The sequence below is a fragment of the Thunnus thynnus genome, chromosome 6 (genome assembly GCF_963924715.1).
Source record: "Thunnus thynnus chromosome 6, fThuThy2.1, whole genome shotgun sequence".
Classification (NCBI taxonomy): Eukaryota; Metazoa; Chordata; class Actinopteri; order Scombriformes; family Scombridae; genus Thunnus; species Thunnus thynnus.
The window spans coordinates 10361866-10386796 of record NC_089522.1 but is presented as its reverse complement, the minus strand read 5'-3'; the positions used below and the strand labels follow the sequence as shown (position 1 = coordinate 10386796).

Here is a 24931-nt window from a genome sequence, read left to right as displayed (position 1 = left end):
TACAGCAAGAACCCTTCGCTGCACTAATACTGTGAATGCAATGGTGAATATGTAACCCCTTTGAAAACAAATATTACAAAATACTGGCACAAATAAAATGAGTTAATACAGATGGATGCAGAAACAAGGCATTACAGAAATTTAAAAAAGCAGTATACATACAATGGAAGAAATGAAAATCAAGGGCAATAAACTAATATACATGTAATCCCCATTATTACCTCAGGATATGTCTCCCATTTTATTTATGGAAAAATTAAGAGAAAACTTGCAAAATCGAATCTGATCAGATCAGAAATACAGTTGTCCGAAGTTCTAATGACAAAAATCTCATGAGCTGGATAACTGAGAGCGCTTCATATGTACTGTACATCAGCATTTCATGTCTTATACTTATACGCCATCTAGTGGCCAACTTCATTTTTACACCAATACAACTCTATACTGCCATCAACCTTCATGTGAGTAGACAGGCTTCTTTTGTATCTTTGTCATTCTTATCACTATTATTATTATTATATAATATGTGTGTAATTAATAACTTTAAACACACAGAGGCAGCATCCAATAGTTCATATTCAGTATTTTTGACTACATTAATGTTGTTTTTCCACAGATCATTCCAAGCCAACATTTATCTTCAGGAGGACTACCCTCGTCATCCAGCATCCCCAGCCAAAGAACCGACCCCAACTACCGTGGAGTCCTAAAACCATCCTGTAGCAGTTAGACACATCTCTGCCCCTTCGTTACAAAAGAGCAACTGGCGGCCAAAAGTTCAAAGAAAAAGTTTGGGTTTTTGCCACTACGTGGATTTAACTGCAGCTTCAATCGAAGGAAACAAGGAGGTGATGCAGTTCTACGCCTGTATGCTGACGACTCCACCATTTATATGAGAGCTGCTTTTTCCTGCTAAGAGTATAAAGGAAACGGTAGCTTCACCACAGGCTTGGTGGCATGCTAGGATCCTCGATTTCACAGTCCTGTGCTCAAACTAATAACAAACGAGGCTCTCTTCTCTTTCCTATCTCTCTTCAAAGGAAAAAAAGAGCAGGGAAAATGGAATGAAACTAGCTGAAGTACTGCAGGTTTTTCTGGTACTAAAGACCTCTTGTTTCATCACCTGTTGAGAAGGAAATCGAGAAATGGAAATGTCACATTGAATGAATAAGACAATGACAACGATGCAGCCGTCGCACAGAGAACAAGTGTGTCGGCATGCATCTCTTTCCACGGTTTCCTCTGTTTCTATCTACATTCCAGATTGGAACTGTTAAAACCTTTGCTCCTCCTCTTCCTCACTTCTCTGCATTTCTTGAATGCCGATTCTTCTTTCTTTCTAATCCCTGCCCAACAATCCTCAACTTGCCATGTCTTTAAAGAAATGTATAGCGGATTGAAAAAAAAAAAAGTAGGAATTTGGAATGCATGGAACTTTATATCCAAGACCTTACACTGTTCATCGTTACTTAACAGAGGCCATAAAGACACTGGGAAACACATCTTAGCTAGACGACGTAAACAGTAACAAGGAAGAGAGATTTCTGAAGCAACACACAGGAGTAAGACGAGTCTTTTGTGTTTTCGGTGGTATTCAGAGTGAAGCCGTATGTGGTTGGGTTGTTTTTCAGCCATTACAAAGCCATTAAGACAACATTTACCTGCAGTGCTTGTGGTGATGGGAGTTTTTCCAACTGCTCCATGTTTGGCTCTCAGATATTTCTCATGTCGTTGTAGGTTATCACCTCTTGTGTTCTTTTTATAATTTAGTTATTTGCCTGGTTTTTACGTTGCAGGTTACCAATATCGCCTTAACCATTTTTAAATGTTTTATTTTTAAGTAAAAGTATTTTTTATTACATCCCCCAAACACTTTTTTTTTCCATCACAGCCTTTTTTATGTAGTAATATCAGCTGGAACACTGGCCACAGTGAGATTGATTTATATTTTTTAAATTAACTTTGGTTTTGATAATTGTTTGTGATATTATTTTTCATTAATTTATGTTTTGTATTGTTTTGTTACCTTCATCATGCCTCCTGTCAATTTTCAGACTCTTATTTATTATCAATAATTATAAAAGCAATAGAGTAAGAGATAAGGAAGAGCACAATCTTGTGTCATTTCAGTAGTTGGTGGAACAGAAACGTGTTGCCTCCGTCTGTCTAACTTACCACTGATGTACCGCTCAAGTCTGACTTAAAAATGTACCACCAAACCTACTCCAATATTTTACTACTGCTGTACTAATACATCAGAGAGCAGGAGCTATAAACAACACGTACCACCCAGATCTTCTCCTCCAACCAATAGTGAGACATCAGCGTCGTCAATCAATCAGTGGATCGGAGTGATTGGCTGCTTGTATTATCCAGCTGGAGTCTGATCTGAAAGCACTGCAGGGCAGCAGAGAGGCACTGAAAAGCAGACCAGTCACACATCGCGGCAGAACTGAACTTGACGTCGTCACCTGCAGGGGTTTGGGTTTCGATGTGATCCATCGGACCCTCCAAGATGGACGTTTATTGGTAGTCTGCAAAAAGCTCAGCTGAGCTCCGTACACATCAGTGTGTATCAGCATGTGTCTTCACTCTGTCAAATGTGCACAGTGCACGTGAAAGCACACATGAAAATGGTGTCAAAAAGGAAAAAAAAATCAGCACTCCTGTGACTGAGGAACCAAAAATAACACACTTGGTTGTGTCACGAAGTCACTCGCCTTTTTTTTAACTTTTCATTTTCTATCGTGGTGGCGTCCAGACCTGTAACCCAACCCCTGAACCCCTCTCTCAGACTGTCAGTTGTCATGTAAACTTCTCAGGTCAGTGTTCTCCTGCTGTTGCTCCTGCAGTGCATTGTGGGATCTGCGGTTCGGTACTCAAAACATACTGTCGGGCCAAACATTGAGAGGCCTTCAGCAAAACCAACGAACCAACCAACTTCTGCTGTATATTGTCTGTGTGAACGCTCGCTGGGAACCTTCGCATGCCGCCCGGCGCAGAAAACCTCAAAGTCACCTCTATATTGTTCTGTTCCTAATGTTTGTATGTATGTGTGTGGGGGTTCTGTATGCGTGTATTTAACGGCCATCATCCAATGTGGAAAAGAAAAGAAAACAAGACAAACACGAGTTCAACCACAGCAAATATGGTGGGCAGAAGAGGCGACCTCTCATCTCCAGTCGTTCTATGCAATGAATCATATTTGGAAAACAGAAACATGAGGAAAGAAATGGGATGTGAAACACAAATGGGAAAACAGACACACAGTCATTGTTTATCATACCTCAGTTGTTCTTATATCAAGATTGCTTTATTTTGGCATTTGTCATAGATCAAAATAAGGAGATTCTTTGTTTCTTTCTTTGTTTGTGTGTAATATACAGTAGGTCACCTGTAAGTTAGATAATAATAAGAAGGGTCTTTATATTACTTGTGTTCAGGGTCCCCTCCCCTCCCAAACTGGGAATCTCTACAGCCAAAGGCTCTCTCTAATGGTGTGTTCATGACAGCTGGGAAATGGAAGGAACATGGTTTCAGAGCTGGAAGGGTAAATGAGGAGACGGTAGGATCCCTCTGCTTCCAATTAAAATGTTTAATGAAGTAGAAATTCTTCAAAATACCAAAAATTGCCTGCCAACAAAGTTTTTTTTTTTGTTTTGTTTTAGGGAAGTCAGTGATTCTCATTTGACAATAATGTGTTTTAATGGGAACCTGCATAAAAATGAACACAAAAATGTCCATACTGTTAGAAATAATTGCTACACAATAAGCAGTAGCCCCATGTGCTGGTTATTATAAGAGATATTTGCAATGTCTCTCCCATAAAACTAAGAAGAACAAGGCAGCGAGCAAGAACAGCGATAGATCCCTGCTGTCATGAGCACACCTGAGCAGCTGACAGCCATCTTGTTTTGTTTTGGTTTAAGCAGGGGTTAACTTGATATACAGAAACATTGTCCAGAAATTTATAGAGAAAGATATACATATATAACTATATATAATATATAATTTATATAAAAAAAACTGATTTCAGTATATTCCCTAATGTGGTTTGTGTCTGCTCAGGGGTGAAGAAGAAAAGCTCCTCCTTTCTTTTCTTTTTATTCTGATGACCATAGCTCAAAATTCATAGTGATCGGGTACCTCAATGTGCACTTATTGTTGTTTTACAGAGAGAGAAGCATTTAAAAAGATGTTTATATAAAACCAGTTCAAATTCAAATATATACACATTATAGATACTAAAATTTATAGATTATATTTGACTAAAACACTGCTGTAGGCTGCTAGGGAAGCACTAGTCAAGGCATTCCTAAATTGAACTAACCAGTGTGGTAGTGACTGTTTGTGTGCATGTGCACGCGCGCACGTTTGTGTGTGCGTGTGTGTGTGGGTGTGTGTGTGTGTGTGTGTGAAGGTGCACTGCCACGCCACTGCTAAGACATAAGATTCATAAGCTAAATACACCGTGGAACGTTGATTTCTCTACTCCAGAGAGGGGGGGGAGGAATTTTAGTTGCAGGTTTGGTAGCAGCACGCTGCAGCACTGCAATTATAAAGAAGTTATTTGCAAAGATACAAATTTGAAATGAACTCCCGACTCCTTTGCAACTCCTGCAGCAGCCTAACAAGTCAGTGAAACAGTGTAAAAGAAGTTAGTATTTATTTTTTTGTGAAACATTTATTAGATGATTTATCTATTTAAGAATTTATTTTATCATACTGAGAGGGGATAAAAAGCTTGCTGGGCTTTAAGAAAGAAGAAATTTTAAGGTTTGAAGTCATATAAAAGAGTGAGAAATTATGTTTATACAGATGTTATCTATCACTGGATTTATGCACAACCACAATAATCAGATTGTCTGGACTCTGTAAATCTGAAAAAAACAATGTAGAGGATACATTTTTTGAGTCTGCCTAAACATAAAAATCTGCAATCCAGTTTATTTTATCTCAGAAACTCAGACATTGTAGGTTTCTGGTTCTTGTGTAACACAAGCAATTGATTTTTAATTTTCAGAGGTGAAATTTCCCAACTTTCTAAATCTACTGATGTAATTTTCCCTCAGCCTTCTTTAAGTACAAGATAAGTGGTCATAATACTTGTTAGAATAAACCTCCTTTTTTTTGGCTTCTGTAGAGTGAAATTCAGCTTCAGGATTAAGAGTCTGATTATTCTGGTTCTGTTTGGATCGGGTCGTTCTCCTTCAGTCTGTTAAGTTGCACGTGGCCCTACCAGACAGCACCGAGTCTGGAGAGACCACTTCACTTGTACACTGCCACCAGATCAGTGACTTCACCACAAAAGCTTAAATTAGACAACAAGTGTCAAAGTAGAACAAACAATATGAGAGAGAGTTTAAAGTCACCCAAATTAATACCAACTTCCTCTATTGTATGTCGTATGTTTTTTGGAAGTTTTTAAAAAAAAAAAAAGTTCAGTAAAATGTTCCTCAATCACTTTTGCCTCAGGAAAGTACACACTAAATGCAGCATCACGATGGAGATGTTCAAAAGACAATAGAAAATAATGGAGAGATTTATGCAGGTGCAACAAACGGGATTTTCAACACTTTAGGTCACAGATATGATCTTCCCATGGCTGCTGTTAACTAGAGGGAATGTGTAATATTTGAATTACACAGCCATAAAGTAAATAATAAGATCTGTGTCGAAACGTGTTCAAAATGTCACATGTTTTTGCTCCTGTGTGAATACAGCCACTGAAGGTGACTTAAATATGCATAGCAGCAAGGGCTTTTATACTACAATACTGGTCACTGAAGAAAGCCATCCTGTTACTGCCCTCCAGCCAGCAGTGGTCTCTGTCTATACTCTGTAGGTGTCTGTATATCCAGGAACAGAACGGACTTCAGTTGAGACCACAGCAATCACCAGTGGGCAAAATCACCAGTCCACAGCCTGGATTTTCAGAGGTGTTTGAAGCACAAATATAGACAATAAAAAACAAATAAAACTTGGAGTTATGTTCCAAATCAAGATTGCAAATCACAATTTGAAATTCTACAAGTACGTCGCCCCCAAAAAACAGAGTGTGAGTGAATGAAAATCTGCATTTATAAAACTATGAAGTTTTGAAATTAGAATATACTTTGCATCAAAAATGTGTTTTGGAACAAAACTCTAGTGTTTATTAGTTTGCAATAGAACACAAAGGGTCAGATTTACAGACATGAAGCCAGAAAGAGAAAACTCTCAGCGGCTTAACAAGTCTTTGAATCCGACATCAAAGTCTCAGCAATAAGGCTGCATTTATGCACAGTCAGAGAATCAGATTTTTGATCCTTTGTGGTAATGATCTGGTTTCAGAATTAGGTTTTTGACTTGTTTGTGCAAACGTTTCTCAGATCTGTGCAGACGTTTTGTCTTTGAATTAACCTTTTTCTTTTCTGATTGTACAGCCACAAAAGAAAAAACTGACACAAAGAGTTAAAAACGGAGCTTCTTTGAGCCGACTGTATTTAAATGCAGCTTAGAATGGAAACCCGGGCTGTGTGTGTGTGTGTTTCTAACCAAAAAGGTAGCATACAGTGCTTGTACAGTACGTAGTGTAGAAACTGTCACCACTGCTCTTGCTGTCGGTCGTACAGACAGTCGACATATAGTAGGACCGGAGAAAGGTTTTGAAATTCATGAAATATATAAATATAGAAAAAGTAAATGTTTCATAGGTGAGAGGTTGTAAGAAGAGAGAGAGAGAGAGAGAGAGAATGCTGAAACAAACAAAACCATGAGAGAAAAACTACGAAGTCCATCATTCACCGTAAAATCATCAGGGAGCGTTTATTCATTTTTCACCTGTAATGAATCATCAAAGTAAAATTACAAGTGCATGACCTGGACACCTCCCCCACCCTCCCTACCCGTCCTTTGACCTTTTGAACCTCTTTGACCTCCCACCTCACAGGCTGCCATCTTTTTTCCAGTGTAAATACCAGATGAGAACCAACCAGAGTCCGCTTTGAACTAACAACAACAACAACATGTAATTGCCATGAAGGACATGTTCTGTACAACATGTAAATCTCAAAGATGCTAACATACCACAACACGAACACACAGACACACACATGCACATGGGTACGAGAGAGGCCTTTGCACACCACACAGCGACACAAGCTGGAGCGTATGCAAGCCTGAACCTCGCTGCCCAAACTTGTGCTTTTTGTGTATAAAAACTAACAAAAACTACATAACAAACCAGAGCAGTTGTTGATTTGAATAATAAATTACAAAAATTGCATTGTGTACGTATGTGGCTGGCTCGTGCAGACTGTTAAAAAATGATAAAAAAAAGTTGTATTCGGATATAAAAAAAAAACAAAAAAACATATTGGTCTGTGTAGAGTTTCTATACATGTTGTGTTTGTAAAACGAGATGACATCAAAAACAAAAAAAAGGGAAATTTTCTGGCTTCCATGTAATTTTTGGGGTGGACAGACTGATGTAGAGATGGGGTGAATTGAATGATGGAGATGTGTAAAGAAAAAAAAAAATAACCCAATTGAAAGAAGAAAAAGAAGGTGAAAATATAATACAGAAAAAAGTCGAGAGCCTAAAAATGACAACAAAATGTTCCATTCACTGTTGTAAGTGCAATGAGCTAAACTTCCTGTTTCCCCATTGTAAAACCTTGTGTATGTTTCCGTGTATTCCTCCTGTAAATGGGTGTAGTAGACCTGGTGCATCATGCCATGTAATGTGATGAATGACAAATTATGACCTTACAATACATTTCAATCAGGAAAAATAAATAAAAGACAAATACATAAAAACAAAAAAAACAGTTGTGCAAGTTATTCTTTTGTTTCTTATTGCATCATGAGTTTAATTCATCCCACAATAGGCTGCCATACTGAGTGTGTGTATGTGTTTATCATCATATGTAGGAAACAATAGCGATCATACAAAGTGATCAGTTGATGAACATTTTGGGTCACTGTTAAATCTGAATTTTTAAATCTACCCACATTACAAAAGATGGTTTGGAGAAATGCGTCTGAGATTTCTGCCTCCACCACAACACACTGGAGGTGAAAGAAGGAGGAATTTCATTTGTGGTGCTCAAAGCATTAAAAGTTGCTTTTAAAGAATTATCCACAAGGGGGAGCAGGAAATATAATTATTTAGCACTGAAGCTTTTTGGGGGGAGGTGGGGGTTTGTCCTAGTTTTCCTCCTAAATTGGAACGACCAGTTACTTAAACTCTGCATTTTCTGTCAGTATTGAGGCTGAATTAACTACTGGGAAAACTGGGCAATTGTTTACCTCAGATTGTCTGTGTGGCAATTGCTTTGTGGTTAAGTTCATTAATTACAAATACTTTTGGCAGTGATTTTAGTATATAATCACCTCTTTATGTTTCTAAGCCTTCACTGCAGCTCAGTGAGAAAACACTTCCTGTGGAAACACATTTCACACTAAAGGGACTAACTGTGGAAGATACCCAGTTGCTTCAGTCCAGACTGCTGAAGGCTCATTAACTTCAGATAAACTTAAAAACTACATTTTTCCACAGAAGGAGAACAGCGGATTTTGCTCCCCATCTTTTATTGCATTAGAGGTGCATTATGAAGACATCTCTTAATGGTCAGTATGAACAGGAGGGATGATAACAGCCAGAAAACCATGTTGCACCTGACTATTTGTTCTAAGACAGGCTTGAAAAATTGTGAACATATCCTTTAAAAGGTAATAAGATGTGTGTTGTGTTCAAACGTTGTTTAAAGGATAAACCTGGTATCCCACATTAACACCAAAACCAATAATCAATTGATCCTAACAAGTATCTATAGCCAAAGCCTGATATGTCTTACTCCTCTGTGCCATAGACCTGAACTGTTGGTCAAAACTCATAAAAACACATCAGATGAAATTTTCCTTCATTGACAAGAACACGGAGTCTGTAAAATACTCACTAGAGCACCAAATGTGTATTAATCCACAGTTAAAAATAATCTCCAACAAATATATCATTTACTGCTGTTTGAGTAACATTTGCTAAAAACTACAGAGTCCAGCTACTTTAGACACTACTGAGCCTTTTCAATGAATAAAAGTATATACTTGTGACTTGTTTTTATATATTTACATCTTCAGTGCAACAGACAGGTAAGGAAATTCAGGAACTTCCTCACACTTTCTCAGTTTGTGTGATTGTGTGATTGTAATTTGATTTAAAAAGAAGGAGACATGGTCAAAAACTGAAATTAGGATTTTATTAGTAGACATTTCCCACGTTCATGAATCTACCAAGCTGTCCACAGTATGGATACGACCCCCTGACAGTCCCCCCCACCTCCAAATAAAACATCTGGTACATCATTCTCACCAAAAAACGGTTTAAATACTATAAAAATAAATCAGTTGCACAAAATAATATGCCATTTTGCTTGTGATTACCTCTTGTGCAGCACTTGTACACATATATAACATCGACAACCACATGATACAGTCCAAGAGAAGGAGGGTAAAATTCAACAGAAGACTTTTAAAGAAATAACCAACACTGGAAGCAACATAAAACCTACATCTACTTTAATGTCAGAGCATTAGTCTTGTAACAGGTCGAGTCTGAATCAGCACAGATGAATGTGACAGTTTCATATGTACCATTTTAACCAGCTGGAATTACTTTTACACTCTGAACTACTTTTCAACATGGACAGTTTGCACCCGACTGTGACAGTGCGACTTTAGTAGTGTTTGTAAGATTTTTAATGACATGTTGAAAAAAAAAATTAGGGATTTTCCAGGTAGGAAAACAACCAAATTCAGGATTTTAGCAGCCAAAAGAGTTTTCAATGGGAACACAAAGTCTGTACCTACACACTGTTACTGCTAGTAAATCTGACAGATATAACAGGCTCAGACAAAATGTACAAGTGTTTAAGCTGGTGAGTGATTTTCTCTTCAAACTGATTAGACACTCGGCTCCTCTAGAAAACAGTTCAGATTTGTAAGCAAAAGAGAAATTAAGAGCTGTTTGGATTAGCTACAACAACAAAAAAAAAAGACGACACCACAGAATTCTGTCATAAAACCTCAAACATCATAAATAATACACATGAATAAAAAAAAAAAGAGAGAGAAAGAAAAAAGGTAAACGGGAAAATGCAGGCACTAAGCAGGACACGGAAATACATTTTTAAAAACAGACACATATGAAAAGTTAAGTTGATCCAAGATGTGATGAAAGCCTGGCTGTAGTGCCAAGTAGTTCAACAAGTTCAAATAATTTCCAATTACCTGGAATATATTAAGATAAACTATGAAGGCAGAGTCATTATTTGGAGACACATCTGAGTAGCAGAGAGGTTGTTTGTGTGTGTGTGTGTGTGTGTGTGTGTGTGTGTGTGTGTGTGTGTGTGTGTGTGTGTGTGTGTTGTTGGGAGTAAGGGGAATGTAAAGCTACTGTACAATAACAGGTCAGACATGTACTGTTCATGTTGAGGTGCAAAAGTTGCATAGAGTCATTGTGGAATACATCATAGATCCTAAATGCACTGGTGAAAACGTGTGTGTGTGTGTGTATAGTTTGTATATATTTTGTGTTCATAAGACTTCTGAAAACCAGTCAACCGATGCAGGACGAGTACTGGAGAGAATTAAAACTCTGTTACATGTTATTTGAAAAGGAGTACAACCTAAAAGAAAAAAAACAGCTCTTGCAACTGGGTAGCTCCAGCGGTGTTTGCTGTCAAAAAGCCACATTTTCACCAGTGCAAACAGGTCTGCAGGTTTTGTGTAGACACGGTTTTCACTTAACATTCTGACGTGAGGTGAACCAGGAGTTTATATGAGCCAGTCCCATTAAAAAAAAACAACTTTAAACGGTTCTTATCTGCTTCAACAAGAGTAAACCAACAAATTTTAAACTGTCTTCATGCTTGCAGCTATAATTTTATCTGTAGCTCTGTAATATGGGTTCATGGGTTACTATGTACAAAATAAAAAAATTTTTTTCTTCAGGTGTTTGCATGCGGTTTGGTTTCTCGTCAGCAGAATTTAGATTCATTTTATCTGCATGTGGATTTTACTCTCGAGTGGAAATTTGAGTCCTGCTCAGCTGGAATGTAACGCAAAATACTGAGAGTCAACTATCTAAATATAAGAGATAACAGCTTAAGTCCAAATATTTCCTGGGTATAATGATGTTGTAGCTCATGTCTGGTGTTCAGTTTAAACATGATTCGAAACATGTGCAGAGAAAAACACACACACACGGCGCAGGATGTCTTACAAGTTTCTGTACATCAAGAGTTCAGCTCCAAAATACTACAGATCACTGCATCAGCTGGAGAGCCGTCAACAATCTTATTTATTTGTGCTAAAGTTCATTAAAGTACATTTCTCTTTTTTTTCCTCATTAAATTTAGTTTGGAAATTAAAAACTCGATGTGCTGATCATCTGTCGCCAGCCTCCTTTTCACTACAATCAGCCTCAGGAGAAGAAGGCGACACTCGCTCTAACATTCGATCCATCTATTCGTAGAGCAGAATATCTCACGCGGTGTGTTACATTATATTACAGACATGAGTAATGCTTTCTTTTTTTAAATCATGCTATAATGACAGTAAGATTAATAATAATGTCAATCTTGAGGGTTAACATTGTCAAATTCCCATCATTCACACAGCAAATCCACTCTTTCCTGTCGTTAATATGGCTTAAAGTGTCTGTACATATTTATACACTCATTCACACAATGAATGTGTATTTATTGTTTCTGTTCTTATTTATTTCATCACTGTTAATCGATCTCAGCGTGTCTAATTTGGGGATTAAACGTCTTCTTCTTCTGTGGGGGTGAATTTAGTCTTCGGGGGTTCAGATTTACATGCAGGCACAGATTTGATCTGGTTCTTACTCTTGTTAAACTGACAAAAGATTTTTGGTTTTCTGATTTTTTTCCAAATTTCTTTTCTGGTTAGCAAAGTGCTACAATTACATGTCACTTCTACTTAAATCTGATCTCTCAGATTTAAGCTCACACAGTCAGCTGAAGTGTCCTGCAGCTCCACATCGGACCTACACCAGCTGCTGACTTCTGGGGACTTCTGTCTATTTCCTCCTCAGCCATGTCGATGTGAACGAACCAGATGGTGAAAACAAAATCTGATTTTTTTTTTTTTTTTTGCACTTGTGTGGCGCCTGTCTTCATATCAGTAAAGCTCAGCTATGACTTTGCAGCCAGCACAGTTAAACCGCCGCACAGAAACATTCATTCATTTGGGGTTTTTTCTCTCCTGTTTCAATGCAGATGAAAACATCAGATCTCATGTGGTTTCTCGTCTGGTCTCACTCAAGCTAAACATTCCACTCTGCTGTCGAGGAAGCATCAGTTTTCTAGTAGTTGTCTTGATGCATAAACCTTGCGTGGAGTGTGTTGGGACAGTAACAGTGGATATTAAATGCTTCAGGGATATGACACATGGACAGTAATGTCTGCTTTCCATTGGTCCTAACCAAGGTAATCATATTTATTACACAATAAATCTTTATAATTTTGTTCCTTAAACACATCCATGTTAATTTTTTTTGAGTGTTTGTGTCTTAAAAAAAGTTTCCAAAAAGAAAGAAAATCATCCTCATGATCCATCTTCAGTCAAAGGAGCATTCACATCCCTGATTTCCCCGTTGACTGGGTTTCCCTCCATGTCCATTAATCACTGTGATTATAATGTCCTGCGTTCGTGTTGTTTTTTTTACTCTTCGATGACCCATGTGACTGTTTTTAAATGCAGAGGCTTGGCTGGCGGTTTCCTCAGAGGAGAGAGTTTGATTGTAAAGACGTTACACATTCAGATCGGACCAACTCTCTGCCACTGGGACTGGTCAGGAATAAAATGGTTATTGTGCTCTGAACGATGCTGGGACAGAGAGATGGGAGACATTTGCTGGTCGTTAGGTGACAAAAAATCACACAGAGGTGATGAGAATGAGACTGAAGATGGTGTAAAGTCCTTGACATGTTAAAAAAAGACCTGAAGACTCAATAGACATCAAGGCAAGCTGCTGTTTGAGAGAAGTGACAGGCATTTGGCTTCTTTGTACATCCTTCCAATGCGCTGGGTGTGTTAAGTTTTACAGAGAAAGGAGGTGACGTTGAAGGCAGTAAGATGAAGGTGGGTTTTTAAATGCATTCTGAACATGTCCGATTTTTGACAGGCAGATCACTGCGGGTTATAGGAGAGGGAAGAGGAGGAGGAGGAGGGTGAAGGCTGGCGGGCTATCAGTAGATATCGGGCAGGTCATGGTAGTTCCTATTGAAGTAGCCACCGCTGTAGTTCCAGTCCTGGGAGCCGGTGTACGGGTTGGTGCTCATCTGGAACCAACTGAAAAACACACAAAGTGCTGCAGGTTCACACAAAAACGTCTCACAAGGGGCAACATTTGAGATATTTGTCTGGTTTGTTTGTTTTCTCCTGTTTGATTCATTTTGTGTGTTATTAAATGCTGCATGTTTTTTATATCTATTATCATTTTATGTTATGTGACATTATCAAGCAAGTGGAGGATGAAATTATGTGAAATCTGAAAAACCCTGACAGGAAATGTTTAAGCACGCAGGACCTAAAAGTGTCAGCTACAAATGCCAAATTCAGAATATTGCTATAATTTTTTCTTATATTAATTTAATTTGGAAATGTCATTAATTAGAAGATGAAGGAAAGCTGAAAGTCACGATACCATAAACTAAATGTCTTTATGGGTTTTTTGCATGTAAATATGAGATTTCTTTCCTGTTTGCTTTTTATTCTCCACATCCCACCTCATCTCTGATTAAGAGATTATCCTTCTCTACCTGAGACAGCTTTGATTTATCTGGTTCTGTTCGTCTCTGCTCTTGTTTTTCGTTCTCAGTCTAACAGGGTGTTGATGTAAAAGTGCAGCCAACCTCGTCTGTTTAAATAAAGCTTAAATAAATTAATACATAATGACTTTTGGCTTATTCAAAGTGTGTGTGTGTGTGTGTGTGTGTGTGTTTCCTACCTTGTAGACCACTCTTCATCATTCTTGGCTCTCTCCTTTCTGGCAGCTCTCTGTTTCTCCTCCAGTCTCTCTTTCTCTCGACTGGCGTCATCTGCACGAGAACAACACAGTCACATGTCTGCTGGTTGCTGCCATTGAGTTTGTGAATTAAGTAAAAGAGATGTGTGCTAGAATAGATTCTTCATTTCAGGGTAATAACATTGTTTGCATTGTTCTTTAAACACTTGGATCAACAATATCACACAAGACAGTGACACAGAGAGCCAGCAGGTGGCAACATTGTCTTATTATTGTCTAGTCTGTCTGTGAGGAGTCATTTTAAGATGTTTTGGGTTTTTTTTTTACTGTGAGAATAATGTAAATGTCAGCAGGAACTTTAGATTACACTTCGATGTTTTTTTAAAACTGCAGAGGTTTCTATAGGTCACTGCAGCAAAACAAACTGTGTTCAGGCAAACGGAGCTCCACTAAACGCTGATAAGAGACTTAATCAAATTACCCATGTTGCCATTCTCCATGGCTCTGATGTCAGGCCTGAAGCGACAGTCGGTGGGGGCCAATATGGCCTCCATGCCGGGCTCCAGCTCATTGAGACACATCGCAAAGTTGGTGAAGTTGTACATCTGAGGAGGGAAGAGAGGAATCAAGAACACTCACAACAACATGACATTGTTCAGTAAATCCATCGATTACAGCGACTCACTTCTCTTCTTTCGTGGCACTAGTGACTAGCATGTGGGGTGTGTGTGATTTGCACCTGTGTGTGTGTATTTTTATACCGTAGCAGAGTGTGCTGGTCTGGAGTCTATCCTCCACAGCAGAGTGCTTCCTGGTACCACAGACACTGTCTCCTGGACTTCAGGCATGTCGTCTGCATCATCGTTCTCCGCTCCCACCTGCTCCTCCTGGAAATAAAACACTTCATTTTAACCACAATAACATCTCACATGACTCATACTGTCTCTACAAACAGTAACCATTTATAAGTCACAGCTCCAGTAACAACAGTTTTATGGCTGTAATCGATCTTTTCACAGCTGTTATGTTGAAACTGCTGCTAAAAGCGCCATCTAAGAACAATTTTTCTTGCGCAACATTATTTCTCCAGACACGTGTCAAGTCACGGATTTTGTAATCCGTTCTCACATTTTTGTGCTTCTTGTTGTCTCCTTTCTTCTCTGACTTCTTGTGCGCCTCGTAGGCCTGAGGGTCAACACTCCACATGCACTCTGTCCACTTCCCATAGATGACAGAGAGCTTCTTTTTACTGGACGGAGAGAAAGACAGAACAGAGAGGAACAGGGAGAGAGGAGAAAGGTAGGAAAAGACAGAAGAGAGAGAGGAAATAATACAGGGAAAGTGAAAGTGAAGGAAAAGGAAGAACCAGATTAATATAACGATGTTCCAAACTTAACATGATATCAAATACTGTAGTTGACGTAGCAAGTAGAGAGTAAACTCTAACCTCTTATCCTGGATGTATCCCTCCACTTTGTGCAGCTCTTTGCCAAACATCCCACAGGGCTTGAAATTCAACACACACTTGTCTCCGGTGCTGCAGGAGAAAAGAGAGAAGAAGAGTCAGTTACCTTCTCTTCACTGTCTGTGTTTTTGTGAATTAATGTGAACTGAACCTAGAAGGTCAAAATAAATAATAACTGCTCAATATTGGAATATTGTCAGGGGGTTTTTTGTTTGTTCTAATAAAGACAATGAAATAAAACCACTACATAAACATTTGATAAATCATGTTAGTAATAATATTCACAGGCTTGACTGAATCCCAGACTGATTAAAAACTAATGCAGGAGAACAGAGACGTTTTCCAGGCGAGACTCTTATCCGATCAGCGCGACAGTAAAGCTCTGTAGCGGCACGCTGTGCTCGACTGTGATTTGACTACTTCACAGCTCCTGGTGTGAATCTTTGCGACTGTGTGAATATGAAACTGAGGGTGACACAAATAAGTATAACACAAGCTTTGTAGAGCCTGTCTGGATAAATAAAGATTTTAAGAGTTATCCAGAGATTGTTTGCCTGAGACGCCACGCGGAGAGTAAACAAGCTGCGTTCTTCAGAGTCAGAGTAAACACTGGGACAGAGTAAATAAAAGCGCCGGACAGGAATGCTGAACAGCTCTGTGAGTAACAGACATAACAGCGTCACTTTTGCTGTTTTTTGTTAGAATTTGACTGTGGTTCGGTTTTCTCTGAAGTTGAATTTTTCCTCTTGAACAACTGCACTCAGTTCCCATAGTGACGAATGTAAGTGTTAAATTGTTTTATCTGCTCATTAAAAGAACTACAAACTGCACGAGAGCTGCCGTGCATGTATAACTTACCTGTGGTTGACTATCTCCACTGTGCCATACTGCTCTATCCATAGTTTGCCCAGGATGATATTGTGTACACAGCAGTATGGGTTACTCCATGTGTACGCCTCGTTGTGCCTGGAGGAGAAGAGGAGAGGAAGGGAGAGAGAGATATAAGGAGAGGTGAGAGATGGAGGGATGAAGAGAAGAGCACCGGGAGATGCAGCAGACGTGTAGGGAGGACAGAGGGGAGTAGGGAAAAGTACAGAAAGGACGAGAAGAACGGGAGCCAGGAGAGGAGAAGAAATGAGGAACACGTTCTGTATTTTAAAAAAAATCATATGAGCACAAACACATTTCCTCCGACTTACTTGAGTAGCTCTAGTGTGATGGTCCCTTTAGGCTCAGCCTCAACACTCTTGCCCCAGAATTTGAGTTTGGGGTAGATGGAGCCGTGGAAGACGAAGTCCCCGACCAGGCTCTCTGCGTGGAAGGCACTGACTGGGGGATGATGGGATACCTGCTCGGATACCAGCCGGAAACCCTGGTCCTCTCTGTTGAAGGCAGCGGAGAGGAAAGAGGTTAAATATACTGTTTAAGCTGTTGACCTTAAAACGAGAGGTGTGTGTGTGTGTGTGTGTGTGTGTGTGTGTGTGTGTGTGTGTGTGTGTGTGTGTACCTGGTGAGTTCATAGGTCTCTCCCAGCAGAGGGTTGAAGGGTTTTCCAGTTCTGTCCCACTGAGACGCAACTGCTGACACAGCAAATGCAGCTATTGCCTGAAGACAATCACAGACCATGTTAGTGTGTGTGTTTCTATTTCTGTGTGTGTTGCATGTTCTCACAATCCTGAGCTTGAGCTGATATTTGTTAATGAGTATATGTGTTTCTGAATACTACAATACTGTAAAATATAACTGTATGCTTGAGGATTTTCACCTTTTCCAATGAAATCTTTTATGATTCCTATACAGTTTTAAAAATATTTAAAAAAAAGAGAAAAAAAGACTTTTTATCCCTTTTTTTTAAGAAAAAGGTTTGGTTCTTTTAGGATTTTCACAGTACAATTGGAAATTTGTTTTTTCTCTATTAAATCTTACATATATATATATATATTTCAAAAGACTTACTCAGTCTTTATAAGAATTACCAACAGGACTCATTTATTATTGAAAATTAAACTTGGCTATGATGGATTCTTTGAATATCATGTAAAGGTTTGGGACACCGCAGCACCACATACAGCTTATGCCTCTGATTTGGCCTGATTATGTGTCATTAATGACACATTTTGAGAGGAAAATGTTAAAAAAATGAACATGATGTCTATTTCTTCCAAGTCCACACACTGATGACTGGCTGCTTATATATGATGACTTAAGGAGTTACACTTTTTCCAGCTCTAGTGTTTTCCTCACTATCCAGTCATGTGTTCTATGGAGATATAAAGTAAAAATGCATGTAGATGACAAATGCACGTGTGTGTTTGTGTGACTGTCTGACCTGCATGCGCTCTATGGAGTCGGGCAGCGAGCAGGCTCTGTTGATGAGGTAAGTGTGTTCCATGTATTCTGTGATTCTCTGCAGGAAGCTCAGAGGCTCGTTGAAGACGATGGGCATCGTGATCTTGGAAAGTTCCTGAAAAGCACAGAACAACTGTAAACCTCAGCCAAATCATATTAAGTTTGACCTCGGCTAACAGAATATGTGCAACCAATACATGAGAAAATTACTGTTGTAATAAACAAGATAATGTGCTAATATCTCCAGACTGATGTTGAAATAATTGTTGGTTAATGTTACCAAATCACTGACATTTTACGCAACCAGTTTGGACATGTGCCAGTTAAAAGTCATTTTGTCTATTATATTGTATCTAGTATATGGTCTGTTATATTCTGTCACCTATAACAGAATCTAAATAACCCATTAAAGACGTTTCCATCTGTCCAGGGTAATTATCACCCGGATACTGATACTGTCATGAACTGTATATGTAGAAAAGTAGCATTTGCTTTGCGTCTGGAAACAGCTTGTTCTTACCAGTCCGATGCATTTCTTCAGGATACTCCAGACACTGATAGTGTTTCTGGAAAACATGGGAGCAGGTAACGACGTCCTGAAATGAAAGAAGAAAAAAAGAAATGACCGGGCATGAAAGCACAGAGCTTCTCCAGTATCTGACACCGGCTACATATTTTCTTGAAGGATCAGATTTGGCATCTGAGGATCAACTAATGACCTAAACGCAGTTTTCCCTCACAAAACAAAACAACTTCCCTTAATTTAAAACAGATAGTACCGTTTTTCATCAGCCACACCGTCTTCCCCCATCTATGATGTTTCATTGAGTAAGTTAAGCTTCAGAGTGTCTCAATTCACCCTTCACTAAGTGTTCTTGTTGTCGTTCAGAATAAGCCATAACAACAAGAATATTTCCAGAGATGATGGTGATATAGAAACATAAACACACACACATAGAAAGAGAAGAAAAACCATTTTGTTCTCTCATGCCTGCTGTTCATATCACTGTCATGTGCATCACTACCAACAGTATCTGATCTGACACGCTCCTGTCAGAATGAAAACCACAGCTACTAATGTTGTAGATAAGCAGATCATGTGGTCTTTCAGGTCTCCTTGCGGGCACGGAGAAATGATACGCGTACTTTAGGAAAAAAATGCTGGAATGAGAAAGAAAGAAAAAAAAAAACACTTCACCCCAAATCTAACGTGTCACACTGAGTCAGAACAGATAAAGTATGTTTACATGAACGAGCCTTTCAAAAGCCAAAAGAAAGAGTCAAGGCTCTCTTTCTGACAGGGATCCTTAAGTGGATCCTTGTGCTTGTATGCATGAGTCAACGCAGTCAGTTCATTACCAACAGCCATGAAGAGGCTCCTATCTCTTCTTCTTGTTTGTTTTATGCTAACTATGCTAAGAGACATATTAATATTCCACACCTAGAAATGATAATGAAGTCTGGGAATAAGGATCCCAGTATTTCTCAGCGTTTTTCACCTTCCAATCTATGCAGGCAAAGTTTAACCAGCACAGCGAGAGCTGCAACAAATCTTTGATTAATGGACTAGTTGTTCAAGAGAAAATGTATCTATTTTGATAATTAAATCATTGTTTTCGTCATTTTTGAAGCAAAAATGGCAAAAATAGCTGGTTTCAGGTTCTCAAATGTGATGATTTTCTTTGTCGTACATGACAGTAAATTGAATATCTTTGGGTTTTGAACTGTTAGTCTGACAAAACAAGACATCTGAAGATGTCAGCTTGGGCTGTGGGGAACTGTAACGGGTAGTTTTCACTATTTTCTGACATTTTTAATAGTTTAATCAAGAAAATAACCTGCAGATTAATTGATGATGAAAATAACCGTTAGTTGCTGCATCATGCAGAACTACAAAATATTTAAATTTACCAACATATTACATAACAACTAACAAGTACTGAAGAGAACCTGTTTTCCTGGGACAAGCAGAGTTACATTTCAGTGCAGTAATCATTTTAAAGCTACCACCATAAAAAAAAAAACATTTGAAACTAGTCATTGAGAATTTTGACCCAGCCCAGCACATCATACTGGTTTCAGTAGGTGGGTTCAAATAGTTTATGGATAAAACATAATGCAGCTACAAACACATAAATACATACACTGCAGATGGAATGCAGGAATGCAGCAGTACCTGTGTTTCTTGATGCCGTTCTCCTGTGGCACTGATCCGTTCTTCTTCTGACTGCTGCTGTCAAACACCAGCGCATCTTTGAAGCTGGCCTCTGACACCCCTTCATACGACTCGTCCGAATCCAGGCCTGTGAGACACAACATGAGGCATCACAATTAAAAACAGACACATGGGGCTTTCAGATTTTGCTGGCAGTGGATTTTGGGTCAGCTATTATTATTATATTTGCAAGATTAGTGTCTCAGATAATGCAATAAATTTGCATTCAGGAACTTCTTGTCTTGTTTGCCTTGCAAATTCTTTTGATTGTCTGAAACTGTTTACTGATTAACCTCTTCACTGAAACAGCAGTCGGCCACTTTAAAAGATATATATTTCCTGTGTTTCAAATTTCTAGTCATGATTCTAATGATTCGAGATACAATGTAGACCTAATAATGGTAAAAAGCTTATAAAATATCATGGTGCAGCCATAAAAAAACATGTACAGTAGTTGCAGTGTTGCAATGAAATGCTAGAATAAGCAGAATCTGTTTAATTCAGAGCAACATAGAGGAATCTTAGGGAAAAAAGAAAAGAATCATCAGTATGAACAAATCTTAAGAGATAAAAAACAAAACTTAGAGCAAGATTATATTGTCACATTGCGTGACTGACCAGATTTCCTCACTGCAACTCCATACAAGTCATAAAAAAAGACACGCCTGTGGTCTGGCAGGTTTTCACACGTTGTGGTGTCTAAAAATGTATTTCCGTTACTTTTTATTTGTTTTACAATAAAGCTGCATCACTAACCCTGACAAAAACCGAGCAGCATTGCAGTAGCTGTTTACAAGAAAACCTTCCGGGGTTGCCCTACTTCTGGACGGTATCCAGAACATGAACACGGCATTTAAGTATTTAGTGCTGCAGGGTGGAGTCGTGTTGAACTTGAGGTGGGGCGCAAACAACAGCTTAAAATACATTAAATGGTTTATTATCATTTAGCAAACACACCTACTCTGCTGTCAGGATTATGTCAAAGGTACCAGGTGTGGACTCTTACGAGAAAGCAGGTTAACCAGATACAAATGTAACACAAAGGCTGATTCTCACATGACATGGAAAGAAGAATAAAAGAATAAAAGAAGAACAGAAATGATACAGAATATTACTGAATGTGACCAGATTACAAAATAGAAGAACATGGAGTCGGTAGCATAACAGTGTATTTGAGGGCAAACATCAGAAAAATCATAAATCAACTTATTCACATTCTCCAAGACCTGCAAGACCAACACATCCAAGATTCAAGATCCACCGATAATCACTATTGGTCCAGACTAGCACACTGTTTGTCAAAGCGGGCACATGTTTCAGTCAAATGTGGCCCCAAAATCTAGTAACTTACAAACATAAAATTAGATTTAATTTTATCATAGTAAAAAAGTTTTAGATAAGAGTCTGCAGTTGTTATTAGTATGTTTTCAAACTGGAAATGGTGAAAGTGATAAAGCCAGAGCCTTAAGTTGGTCATTTGCTCCAAGTCTCCATGTATTTATAATTGTGCATTAATTTGACAATATCATCCAAGCTTCTGTAGCTGCCATGAAGACCCTCAACCGTTTTATCAACTAATGAGTTTAAGGATCAATATTCATTTGGGGGAAAAAACATAACAAGCAGAATATTGGTATTTTTTACAAATTTCTAGTTAACATCTTAAAAGCCTAAAGTTGGAGATCCACTGAGGTAAAAACAAGATGCTAAAGCCAAGTTGGACGTCACCTGATGCTGATCACAGCTAATGTGTACTTATAAATAATACATCTGCACCGGTCTGCATCTGTCTCAGATTAGTAAGATGATCATAATAATGACTCAGATGGACACACACACACTCATTTTGATTTTTTAATCTATAATATCTGCATGGAAACGACGAGCTGTCAAAGACATAATAATAGCGACAGAACAATGACCGTATGTCAACATGGGCGTCTAACAATATCACATGACAAGAACACGACTGACAGCGATTAATTGTTAATTGTTCACAAAGAACAACAACCTGCTGGTCCTGCCCTTCAACTCTGCACCAAACATCAACACTCAAGCTATTAAATCAACACCAGACATCATTTCCCAGCATTCACTGCTGGTCACATCACTGCCCAGCTTTCACTAACACCACAAGTACGATTTTTCCGAATGGGGAAAGCCGCTCAACTTCAAGGATGTTTTAGCAAGTTCTAAAAGCAACTGAAGGACAAAATAATCTCCAAATAACGGAGAACAATGCACCTGTTGTAAGAGCTTAGAGAGTCCGACCAATGGGACGCTGTCGTAGCTACAGCTCTCATAGTGTATAATCACCATGACATAGAAGAGACACAGAATTCGTGCACAACATCCTGGTGAGTCAAAGCAACTCTAAGGTTTCATTTTCATCAGGTGTATTTTTGTAATTAGCTAATGCCTGGATATCAGATCCGTCATGGCAACCGTAACGTTAGCATGCATGACATCCCATGAGTGTCGACTTGATAGACAACTCATTTAATCCCTTCACAGAGATGTCCGCAGAAATCTAAAACCACTTATAATAAATCATAGATGTCAGGAAGGTTTGTGAATTCGTTTAGCTGCCTTCTTTGAGACGGGATGTCAGATAAAGAGCGTTGAGTGCTGATTTTAGGCTGTCACTAACCGACTGACCCCTCCTCTCCATCACCGCACTGCCTCTGCTGAAAAATACCAAATAAAACAAAAACCTCACTCTGTAATTGAGCACTTTTTCTGAAAAAAAAAACACACTCAGATTTAACTAAATTGTCACTGCTGTGTTCCACAGTCTATGTTTTTAAATGCTTTACTCTCTCATAGACTTCAGGGTGTAGCTGACATTACTGATCATGACCGCAAGGCACCAGACCTCTGAATTATTAAACTTATCATCAGATGAAGGCAGGTTAGGTTGCATTGGACGCTAATATGTTTCTATGACCATCTAATTAGGACTGACAGCCTCCTGCAGCTTAAACAGTGTCACAATCCCCGGTGAGAAAATAAGATCCTAAGAAAAATAATCGTTAGAGAAATTACAAAATCCTCCTGCTACAATACTAGGTGGACACCAACAACAAGACAATCCTATTAAAATCCATAGGAAGAGCATTCCTGTCACCATGTGGGAAATTTGGTCTACTGACAGCATTACTGATTTGTCTCTCTGAGGAAGAGCTTTCTATTTTTGGGACTATCACAAAAAAGAAAATCAGTCGTAAAAATAACAAAACAGTGCTGCAATTCCTAAAATACAAAATGCTGAGAAAGATCTTGAGACCATCTGCAAAACATCTATCTCAACATATGAAGATCTTATCCAGACTGCCACACATACACACACACACACACACACACCTGTGACGGCGTCGTAGAATTCATCCTCATTGCTCATCTTCTAGAGTCAAAGCCGACCAGTCGTTCAGGACAGATGTTCAACTTCTAGCACATGTTCCTTCCGGTTTCGGCCCCTCAGAGTTCCTCTGGAGGAAGACCTGTCAATCAAGGTCCCTCTGGAGTGTCACCACGGCAACAGCACTATATTTGTTGGATGTCCAGAGAATGTTTTTACCGAAGAAGAATGACACCGGGGGACGTCAATCAGAGCAAATCTGCTGTTTGGTTTACAGCTGATGTAACTTCAGGGATCCGTCTGTGTTTTTGGTTTTTGTTTGTAGAAAACCTGTAGAGACGAAAAAAAAAAAGACACATTTTGAGTTTACTATAGTGTCATGTAACCGAAGAGTCATGTTATTTACCACAGCGTTTACAAAAGACAAGGTCAGGTCTGGCAATAAAACTAAGTCAAGATCAAGATGTTACATCACGCAGGGTGAGGGGTTATATGGTGAAAAGATATTTGACTGGGCTGCATTTGAGTGATAATATTGTATCATAAAGCTAAACAAAGACTGAAATTTCCATAGTCTGACTGACTGATGATGGCTGGTTGGATCTAGACACCTTGGCTTCACAGATACATCAACCAATCAAGTGTTATTTTATATTCTGATCTTAAATTTTGAACTTATTGACCAAAAAAAAAAAAGTCTTTCATTTATGCGCTCCTGGCTACTGGCCCTCTGCAGGCAGCAGTTGTAAGATCTCAGATGACACACAATGCTTAGGGGGTCATTCCCGGCTCTCTGGGCTACCAGCTGAAAATCTGCTTAGTCTGGCTGAGCAACAGTCTTGTCTATCATGGCCCACTGAGTGCAAACAGAGAGTTTTCTAGTCCAGTAGTTACATAATCAGGACACCACTGTCGCAGGCATTCTGGCTCTTTGTTACCTTCTGTTTGGTACATTGTCTCCTCAAACTTTTAAACTCGAGACCCCAAATTACCTTTAGTCCGCAAATTCCAAAATGATAAATTAACATTTAAACACACTTAAAATGTGTTCTTTACAAGCCAAATCACACTGAATCTCTACTCCACTTTATATTAAAGTAGCAGTGTTTAAAAAATGATCATTTAGCAAAAAACACCAGAACAACTTGTGTTGTAACTGTATGTCATAAAATAAAGGTCATATGTCATCCACCTTTTCATTTTGTTGGACGCCAAAAGTTCTTGACAAGCTTCCTTTTTAGTTTACCAGACACTGACAAAGTCAACAATCACATACTGCCCCTTAGCATTTGACTAAATTAGCTTTAAATACACAACCTTTGATCAAACTGGCTTTGACAATGTATGTCACAGTGTTGCACAAGGACGACACTTTCTCCATCAGTGAGTAAAAGGTGACAGGATGATAATCAGCGAAGGTGAAACCAGCCGACAGACAGTCTGTAATTCCAGTTTAATCCCTCGGCACATTATACAGGATGAAATTATACTAGCAGGCTAATGAGT

At 38.8% G+C, this 24931-nt stretch overlaps 2 protein-coding genes across 3 annotated transcripts in view; one reads left to right on the top strand and one right to left on the bottom strand.

Annotated features, from left to right (window-relative positions):
* Positions 1–7380, top strand: part of bsna (bassoon presynaptic cytomatrix protein a) — a 50013-nt gene extending 42633 nt beyond the window's left edge. Inside the window, exon 14 of the mRNA XM_067591639.1 lies at positions 617–7380. The gene's annotated coding sequence lies outside the window, so the exon portion shown is untranslated. The remainder of the gene's footprint in view (positions 1–616) is intronic.
* A 1848-nt stretch (positions 7381–9228) lies between these two features.
* Positions 9229–24931, bottom strand: part of LOC137184191 (oxysterol-binding protein-related protein 2-like) — a 29343-nt gene continuing 13640 nt past the window's right edge. For both annotated transcript variants that reach the window (XM_067591636.1, XM_067591637.1), the window contains exons 2-14: positions 23431–23755; positions 20029–20155; positions 18373–18448; positions 17833–17967; positions 17011–17108; positions 16703–16885; positions 16362–16469; positions 15486–15575; positions 15167–15287; positions 14800–14925; positions 14520–14643; positions 14021–14111; positions 9229–13362 (exon numbers count right to left, since the gene is read on the bottom strand). In XM_067591636.1, coding sequence (XP_067447737.1) covers positions 13260–13362; positions 14021–14111; positions 14520–14643; positions 14800–14925; positions 15167–15287; positions 15486–15575; positions 16362–16469; positions 16703–16885; positions 17011–17108; positions 17833–17967; positions 18373–18448; positions 20029–20155; positions 23431–23467 — 1419 coding nt within the window. In that variant the 5' untranslated portion in view covers positions 23468–23755 and the 3' untranslated portion in view covers positions 9229–13259. The remainder of the gene's footprint in view (positions 13363–14020; positions 14112–14519; positions 14644–14799; positions 14926–15166; positions 15288–15485; positions 15576–16361; positions 16470–16702; positions 16886–17010; positions 17109–17832; positions 17968–18372; positions 18449–20028; positions 20156–23430; positions 23756–24931) is intronic.